The sequence below is a fragment of the Physeter macrocephalus genome, chromosome 6 (genome assembly GCF_002837175.3).
Source record: "Physeter macrocephalus isolate SW-GA chromosome 6, ASM283717v5, whole genome shotgun sequence".
Lineage (NCBI taxonomy): Eukaryota > Metazoa > Chordata > Mammalia > Artiodactyla > Physeteridae > Physeter > Physeter macrocephalus.
Window position 1 is genome coordinate 86,712,940 of NC_041219.1, and position 9,517 is coordinate 86,722,456.

Here is a 9,517-nt window from a genome sequence, read left to right on the forward strand (position 1 = left end):
AGGCACTCACTCCTCTGTTGGGCAGCATCCCACTTGCACGCCCCCCAGCCCTCGTTGGTTTGAAGCACGTCATGTCCCTTTCTGCTCCCGGCACACACTCTGGGCCCAGTAGGGATGACTTAGGAGAATTCTAGAGTGCCCCCTGCTATGACCAAGCCCTCTGCACCCCAACCCAGAGGCAGTCATCCAGGTCCCCACTTGGGAGACAGAGACTAGGACTCAGGTGAGTCTCCTGCGGCCAAGACAAGGGACTCGTGGAAGAACAGTGTCGGGGCCTCCTGTGTGTCAGGGCAAGAGAGGAGGGAAGGCACGGAGGGTCATGGTTCTAGATTGCTGTGTCTAGGTCAGAGCCCAGGTTCTGGGAGGTACCTTCTAGGCTCCAGATTCCCTCTGGCCCTTTCTGCTCAGGTGCAGTTGTCAGAGAGTAGGCGGGAGCTGGCGGAGCTGCGGTCAGCCCTGCGCGTGCTCCAGAAGGAAAAGGAGCAGCTCCAGGAGGAGAAGCAGGTGAGAAGCCATAACCCAGCCCCCTGGAGGCCCCAGTGGAGGACTTGAGGGCTGGAAACTTTGTATCTTCTTGTCACCTCTTGGCTTAGAAACTGGCATCTGTGAAGAGGGCCCCGAGGCTAAAAATGGGACCATGGCTCCTCTTATTAGCCACCTTGGCAGGACAGGGGAGGGTTGCTGGGGGAAGAAGGGGTGAAAGAGGGCTGGGAGCTGTGGGGAGAGGATCTGCCTTAAACTGCCCCCCCTTGGCAAAAGCATCTAATCCTGAGGTGCTCAGAGTTCATCCTGGACGCAAGGGAAGGCTGTGCAGGGCTGCACGGTTCGCATCTTCCCAGGCTCTCACACGTCTTTCCTCCCCACCTCCAGGAACTGCTAGAGTACATGAGAAAGCTGGAGGCCCGCCTGGAGAAGGTGGCAGACGAGAAGTGGAATGAGGACCCTGCCACAGAGGATGAGGAGGCCGCTGCGGGGCTGCGTCTGTACACCCCCAGTCTTGGGACACCTCTTCCCCGCTCTCCCTCCCTGTGCTGGGAAAGCTCCACGTGACCCCTCTGGGAGCTGCCTCTGCCCTCTGTGTTTTGCCTTTTTCCTTCCCAGACCCTGGCCCCTGATTCGCTTAACTCATCCCTCATCCAGAGAAGCCAGAGCTGATCCGACCCTCTAACAATGCTTCCTTCTTTCTTCTCCGCCCGCTCCCTCACCTGCAGGCTGCCCAGCGGCTCTGACAGACTCAGAGGATGAGTCTCCAGAAGACATGAGGCTCCCGCCCTATGGTCTGTGTGAGCGTGGAGACCTGGCCTCCTCCCCTGCCACAGGGCCACGAGAGGCTTCTCCCCTAGTTGTCATCAGCCAGCCGGCCCCCATCGCTCCCCACCTCTCAGGACCAGCTGAGGACAGTAGCTCTGACTCTGTGAGCACAGAGGGGAGATGGGGCAGGGGCAGGGACAAGAGGTAGGACCAACCCCAAGTGGCCCAGCCTCCAGAGCAGGGAGTCTTAGCCATACAGGGCTCTCTTTTCTCTTGGGGGAGAGCAGGCAGGCACAGGCTGTCTTCAGGGCCACCAGGTGGACACCAGTCTGACCCAGTAGCCTCAATGCTGCCAGCCGCTCCTCCCCACTCCTTCCTGTGCACCAGCCCTCATCAAAACACTTCTCCTGCTCCACTCTTACTACAACGCTCTGTTAAGTCCCGGCCTAGACTTCCCTTACCTGTCCCAGCGTGCTGCTCCCCCGTCTGGGGACACTACCCCAAAACTCAACCCTATCCCTTTGGTGCCCAGGAGGCTGAAGATGAGAAGTCAGTCCTGATGGCAGCTGTGCAGAGTGGTGGTGAGGAGGCCAACCTGCTACTTCCGGAACTGGGCAATGCCTTCTATGACATGGCCAGGTGAGTGCCAAAGGGGGAGGACAGGAAGGAGGTGGGAGGATGCCCGTGGATAGGGCATCCAGGTGAACAGTCCTCGTGCCCTTCCCCCAACCTCCCTCTTGGCCCCAACCCAGAAAAGGAGATATAGTTGTATTGACGCAGAAAATGACCCACCACTCCAAATCACTGCTGCCTATCAATGCATGTGCGCACTCAGAGGCCCTGCCTTTAACTGGCTTCTGTGTTGTTCTAGCAGCACCATCTTCCGTGGAGCCCAAATTGCCCCGCATCCCCTCTCTCCTGCCCCTACCCCTTCCCCAACCACCAGGTAAGTACCTGGGCTCTGTCAGGGATTGAAGAGAGGTGACCAAGGCCCCTTGGGACAGGAACAGAAAGAAGACTGGGGTCCAGCATCCATCTGGTCACCCCTTAGATGCTATCCCTCTTCCCTGACTTCCCTGGGGGACCCTTTGGGTGGGGAATTCAAGTATCAGATTGCCCCCCTACCTTCCCTTTTCTTCCACAGTTCAAGAGGGGAAGGCAGTGGGGAAGAGAGATCTTATCATCCCACCCCCTGCTTTGCCTGGATGTGAGATGGGCTCAGGGCAGGGAGCGGGTGATGCTGTCATCCTTCCAGGCTGGAGCAGGAAGATGAAGGACGATGTCAGACTCATTTTCAGCCTCATTAGGCAGCAGACGGAGATGGAAGGAGGAGAGCAGGAGGTTGGGGGATGGGCTCTGTACTAGAGAAACCAGCAGGGACTAAAGAAAAGAGGGCATGGGGAGCTGGGAAACTAAGGCTTCCAGTGTTTTGGGGAGAGGGATACTATGAGAGGCTAGCAGAGGGAACTGCCAGAGTGCTGCATTAGGAACAGGGTCATCTGGGAGCCCACATGTTTGGGTCCCTCTCCCTGAGGTCCAAAAGCCAAGAAGGCAGTGGAGCACACGGACCTTCTCCTTTCTCCTCTGTCTCTCTTTAGTGGCTTTGCGGTGGGTCCCTTGTCAGAGGCCAGCACTGGGGGCCCTACCACCCCCCCATGGAAGGAGTGTCCTATTTGTAAGGAGCGCTTCCCAGCCGAGAGTGATAAGGATGCCCTGGAGGACCACGTGGATGGACACTTCTTTTTCAGCACCCAGGACCCCTTCACCTTTGAATGATCCCACCCCCACACCCCCAGTACACACACAAATACACACTTACACACATGCACACACTCATGCATAGATGTACACTTAGGTTTCATGCCTCTTTTCCAACACACTCGGCTCCATGATATTCTGTTGCCTGAGACCCGCTCCTGTGTGATTTCATCCCAAGCTCTCCAACTTCATCCTCTCCTACCTGGCTCTTCTGTCCAGGCAGGGGTTCCTTCTTGGAAGCAGGGGCTGAATTTACTCCCTGAAAGTGGTTTTGGAGGAACCCAGATGGAGGAGGCCTTCTCCAGGGAGAATCAAATCACCCCCTCCTGGCCCTGGTTGCTTCTGTCACTCACACCAGCCACTACACCACCACCACCACACACGCACACACACACTCACACACTCACACTCTCTGATGCCCCGAAGCCAATTCCTGGGGCACCCCACCCTCTCTTGTTTGGGGTCTGTGTTTGTTTACCTGAGTTTTCCCTGGGGCCTGGATTGACATCATGACCTCTCTAGGTCTCTACCAGTTCTGAACTTCCCTGGTTCCTCCTTCTTTTGCCCCACTGCCTTCCATACCCCAGCCCAGCCTTTTCTATACCATTAGATATTAAGTTTGGATGTTTCTTTTGTATTTTTGAGGTTTTCTGTACTCTATCTCCTGTCCCTCCCTACCACCACCCCCCAGGGTCCTCACATGGAAAGAAATGATGCGTTTGTGCCTTCTGTGAGGGATGGGAGAACAAATGGTCCCAGGTGTCCCCACTTGCCAGCCCTTCCTCCCTCTCCAGGTCCCCCCTCAGCAATAAGAGCTTCCCCCCCCCATATCCCTCTCCCTTCCTGTAGCTGGACAAATATATTTATATGATATGTATAACTATTCTAATAAAATGTGTTCTTATCATGAGGTGTGGCTAGATCAGAGAAGGTCAAGACCTCTGGCTCTTAGACCTTAGTGGAGGGAAAGAGGGAGGAAGGGACACCCCCCCCCCCCGCTGCCTTGGGGAGGAGGTTGTCGGTATTTTCCCATCTTGTCCCCCCGCCACCCCAGTGTGCTGGCCACCAGTGGGAAGAGAGGAGGGAGGAACCTTTGTCTCAGGTGGGGTCTGGCTTGGGGAACACTGTAGTGTGGGAGGGAGCAAACTGAGGGGGAGGGAAGGGTTTAGTCCCAGGGGTAGGGCAGTGAGGGACCTCGGATGGGCCAAGATGAGTGCCTTGGGAGTCGGGGGAGGTTTCCACCGCTGAGACCTTCACTCTCCAAAGCAGCCTTTACTGTACTTTGAGCCAAAGGACAGACATTACTCCTATGAAGAGTGCACACCTTTGTGTACCCACTTTGTAAAAAATGTCCTAAACCTCCTACCTCGAGAGATTATTTGAATTCCTCCCAGCCCTGCCTCCCTCTCTCCCTCTGTTGCCATCCTCACACACCTATATGCACACGCAGACTCCACAATCACAAAAACACATTCATCCACTCTAACCAGCTTCACAGGCTAGGCAGACACACACACAGCATCACAAAGCATGTATTAAGGACCCACGTGCTCACCAAGACTCTCAGCAATGCCTGGCATTAACCGTGCCTACAGCCCCCTGGTTTCCATCCCAATAGCTCCCTTATCAGCCACCCCCATTCCCTGCAGGGCCTGTGGGTGGGCCACCCCCACCGTCCCCTCTCTCCATTCACCTGAAACCCTCCTGCCCAGCCCCCTTCCAGCCTCACCTGGGTGACATCTTACATCCTTCCTTCTTCCCTCACGTTGCTGTCTCCTAGCAACCCCATCTCGTTCCCTGAATCCCTTCCAAGGAAATTAGAGATAATGGATCTCTCCTCTCTCCATCTCAACTCCTCTTTATTGATCCTACTTTAATGAAAGTTAATTATAACAATGATTTAATTAATAGAATCCCTCTCTTCCTTTATTGCTTCCCGTATTAAGACTATTAATAAATACGAGCTGGGCTGACAGAGGCATCCATCACCGGCCTGGGATTCCCCCCATCCCTCCTTTTTCCCTCCCCCTTATCCCTTCTCTCACTTGGCCTGTAAACTTGCCGGGGTAGTGGGGGTTAATCAGAGAGGAATTATGAGCCAACATCCCCAGCAGGAAGTGCATTTAATGAAATCGCTTGTGATTTATGTCTGGGGGAGGTTGGGGAGGGAAGAATCTGGAACCCAGACATCCTGCTTCTAGAAGGGTGCCCCCCCTATAGCACAGAAGAGGAGGAAGGGCGACAGAAAGAGGGACCCAGGGCCTTACTGCCATCCCACAGCCCCTGCAAAGCCGCACACACACCGGCAGGAGCCACATGGGTAGCTGCACAAGGCCATTGACACAGACACTGCCAGACTAAAAGCACTTACGACGACTGCAGCATAAGTTTTGTTCTTTCCCACCTCCAAAACTGCATGGGTCATTTTCACCTCTTTCCTTTCCCCCCAGCCCAGTTCTGCCTCACTTTCCCAACCCTGTTCCACACTCCCCTCCTCCACGATGTCCCCCAGTCCCTCATTGGACCCCTTAACCTGGGTATCTAGAGTTTCCAGTCCCTCCTTTCTCTGCCCTTTGTATGTCTTCAGGTGTGCAGTCGGCACCTTCAGACTAGGAGTTCCCCAGAAACGTAGAGCCATTTCTCTTCCTCACTTACGATTTGTCTACCCCAGGGTCCAGTGCATGGCCCCAACACAGGGATGTCAGGGGAGAGTAACTGACTGCATGGGCAGGGAGGGAAGACAGCTGGGTTCCAACTGTTGTTCTTTCTCCTCACCATGCGGTATTTGGCAACTCAGCCTTGCTACTGTATCCCTCCTGTAAGGGATCGTCTCTCTCCCTCTGCTTCCCAGTATTCTTGCAGAAAGTGATGGACCTGAATGGGCTCAGACCAAGTAGCAGCAGATAGGAACTCAGGTGTCAGTATTTGGTGAGAGATGAATGAATCCAAACATCACTCCCCATTTGCAGAACCACAATGGCTGCCTATTACCTACAGGAATGCAATGTGCAGATCATTCAGTGTGCCCGTCGGGGTCTTCACCAACTTGCCTTTCCATTTCCCATCCTACCCTAAGGAACCCTGGAGTCCAGTTTTACACAAGCACTCCACAGAAATAGGCACTGCTCTTGCATGCCTCTGAACACATGCTCTCGCCTCAGCTCAAAAGATAGCTCCTCTGTGAAGCCTTTCGTGATTTCCCCCATTATCCTCTGTGATACTACACATAGCACTTTGTAAAAACTCACTATATCTTGTTCACAAGTTTTTCTTCTCTCTCGACTATAAGCAGCTTGAGGGTAGGTTCTGTGTTTGTACATCTCTTGTCCCTGAAGTCCAGTACAGAAACTGGCACATAGGGCCAGTCCTCCAAAAATATTTTTTTTAGTTATTTTAATAAATACTCCATACGGGCTTCTCTGATGGCGCAGTGGTTGAGAGTCCGCCTGCCGATGCAGGGGACACGGGTTCGTGCCCCGGTCCGGGAAGGTCCCACGTGCCGCGGAGCGGCTGGGCCCGTGAGCCATGGCCGCTGAGCCTGCGCGTCCGGAGCCTGTGCTCCGCAACGGGAGAGGCCACAACAGCGAGAGGCCCGCGTACTGCAAAAAACAACAACAACAACAAAAAACTCCATACATACAAAAGAAGATATATATGTCCATATACAAGGGGTAAAGAATAATAAAGTGCACATAATTGGACTTACTAACCAGCTTTAAAAACATTACCAGTACCTTTGAAGTGCCCTGTGTGGCCTGAAAGAACAAGATGTGATGTCAGTTGGGATACAGAGATTCCATGCAAGCAACTATACTCCAATAAAAACTAATTTTAAAATGGAAAAAAAAAGAAAAAGAATGAGCAAAATACTCTACATTTTAAAAAACTAAAAAATAAAATCTTTACAGGAAAAAAAGAGATTTCATGCATTCATTCAAAAAAACTTTATGGAGTGTTTTTTATGGGTCAGTTGCTGGGACTAGAGATGGAACAGTCAAAATCCCTGCCCTCAAAGAGCTCACAGTCAACATAAAGCAACAAATAGAAGAAAACAAGGTAAGCGCTACTTTAGAGATATGCACAGTATGCTGTGGGACCACAGAGAACAGGTACTTAATTAACCAAGACTCGGGAGACAAAGCTTCCCGTGGGTGACGATATGGGGGCTGAGTCTTGAACAGTGTGTACGTGGGAGCCCAGCGTGTGCAGGCAGACGGGACAAGACGGCAAAGACCTAACTCACTCAGAAATCTCAACACTCAGGGCTGCTGAGTGAGGATCGGACACGATGTGGGAAGTGAGGCTGGAACGACGGATAACAGACCTTTACTCATACATTTCCTCAACAAATACTCACTGAATGCCCACTATGTGCCAGGTGCTGTCCTAGGCACTGGGAATCTGCATGAACAGATAGGAATGCCTGCCCTCAAGGAGCTGACACTCTATTGCCGGATCATGAAAGTCCAAAGAAACCGGTTAGGAACCCACTGTAATAACCCAGGCCAGGACAGTGAGCACTGAACTAGGGAATTCTCTGGCAGTCCAATGGTAGGACTTGGCACTTTCCCTGGCCCGGGTTCAATCCCTGGTCAGAGAACTAAGATCCTGCAAACCGCATGGCAAGGCCAAAAAAAAAAAAACAGCACTGAACTTAAGTAGTGTCAAGAGGAAAGAAGCAGAATTCTTCAGGATGCAGAATTAATGGGACTTGATAATCAGATAAGGGAATTGAACAGAAGGAGTCCTGTTGATCCCAGGTTTCTGGTTTCAATGACCAGATAACCAGTGATGCCATTCACCAAATTAATAATACAAATGGAGAAATCATACATTGAGGGAAAAGATGATTCGTGCCGTTTTGTCTTGTTGAGTTCCCAATGTCTTTGGGATCGTTCAAAGGAGAGAACTCCAGTAGACAATTGGATAGACATTTAAGTCTGGAGCTCAGGAGGGTTTAGAGCTGGAGATAGAGACTTAAGATCCTTGTTAATAAAGGTGATACAAGTGAAGATAGATTACCCAGGTCTCCCTGCATGTAGAGTGAGAGGTAAGAGGACCAAGGGCAGCACCCAGGAGACCATCAACATGGAAGGGAAGGATGGAGAGTGCCGAGTCACGGAGAAGATAGAAGGATCTATCAGAGAGATAGGAAGCAACTGGGGACAGATGAGTCAAGGAGAAAGGCCAGTGGCGGCAGGTGTAGCAGAGAAGCCAGTGAAAGTGTCCCTGGAAACGGCTGGTTTAGCAGCCAGGAGGTCACTGGCAGCTCAGCAAGAGGCGCTTACGGAGAGTGTTGCAGGTGGAAGTTATTGTGCAGCTGGACTTCACAGAGCCTGCAATAGATACCCTGCAATAGATACGCAATTCTTCTGACCCGTGGGAATTGGGAATATGTCTCCATACTCATAGAAGAACAAGGACTCCCAAGTCAAGGTGTAAGAAGAATCAAGGGTGGGAACCAAGATGTCTGGATCTAACATCAAAGATCCTGCTGCCTGTGACCAACCAGGCTCGAGGCACGCTCTAAATCTGCACTCCACTATGGTGGCCACCAGCCACATGCCACTACTGAACACTTGATTTTTTTTTTTTTTGGCCATGTGGCATTCGGGATCTTAGTTCCCTGACCAGGGATCGAACACATGTCCTCTGCAGTGGAAGTACAGAGTCCTAACCACTGGACCACCAGGGAATTCCCCACTACTAAACACTAGAAATGCGGCTGGTACAGATTGAGATTTGTCAACTGCAAACTGCATAACAAATTTCAGACTTAACACCAAAAAAAAAGAATTTAAAATAATGTTATATTGATTGCATGTTGAAGGGATATAATATTTTAGATACATTGGGTTAAATAAAATATATTATTAAAGTTAGTTTCACCTAGTTCTTTTTTACTTTTTTAAATGTGGCTACTAGAAGACTTTATGTATGTGACCCATATTAAATTTCTACTGCACAGGGCCTTCCGTGGTGGTCCAGTGGTAAAGAATCCGCCTTCTAATGCAGTGGACTCAGGTTCGATCCCTGGTCGGGGAACAAAGATCCGCATGCTGCAAGGCAACTAAGCCCACGCGCCACAACTACTGAGCCTGAGTGCCTCAACTAGAGAGCCCATGAGCTCTGGAGCCCTCATGCCACAGCTAGAGAGAAGGCCACGCGCTGCAACAAAAAAGATCCCACATGCCGCAACTAAGACCCGACGCAGTGATGGCCAGTCCTGGTGTCTGAGTGATTCAATGGGCCCAGCACAGGGACCAACTTTCCAGAGCCCTGAAGACAAGGGGTAACACCCCAAAATATGGGCTCATTTTCCACTCTACCTTCATTGGCCAAGCAGCTGTCAAGAACAAAGGCTGCATCTCCTGATACCTGGCAAACAAATGCAGTATTGCCTCACGAATTGATTGCTTCTCTGAGGTACCTACCAGTGTATTTGGGGAGAAGCTTCGAGAACAAGTTGAGGAGCGGCTGTCCTTCTATGAGACTGGAGAGATTCCAC

At 51.7% G+C, this 9,517-nt stretch overlaps 1 protein-coding gene across 1 annotated transcript in view; it reads left to right on the plus strand.

Annotated features, from left to right (window-relative positions):
- The window catches only part of CALCOCO1 (calcium binding and coiled-coil domain 1), an 8,897-nt gene extending 4,978 nt beyond the window's left edge, over positions 1–3,919 (plus strand). The window contains exons 2-6 of the mRNA XM_028491501.2: positions 217–504; positions 871–979; positions 1,212–1,414; positions 1,784–1,890; positions 2,850–3,919. Of these exons, the coding sequence (XP_028347302.1) occupies positions 217–504; positions 871–979; positions 1,212–1,414; positions 1,784–1,890; positions 2,850–3,027 (885 nt within the window). The 3' untranslated portion in view covers positions 3,028–3,919. The remainder of the gene's footprint in view (positions 1–216; positions 505–870; positions 980–1,211; positions 1,415–1,783; positions 1,891–2,849) is intronic.
- The last annotated feature ends 5,598 nt before the right edge of the window (positions 3,920–9,517 follow it).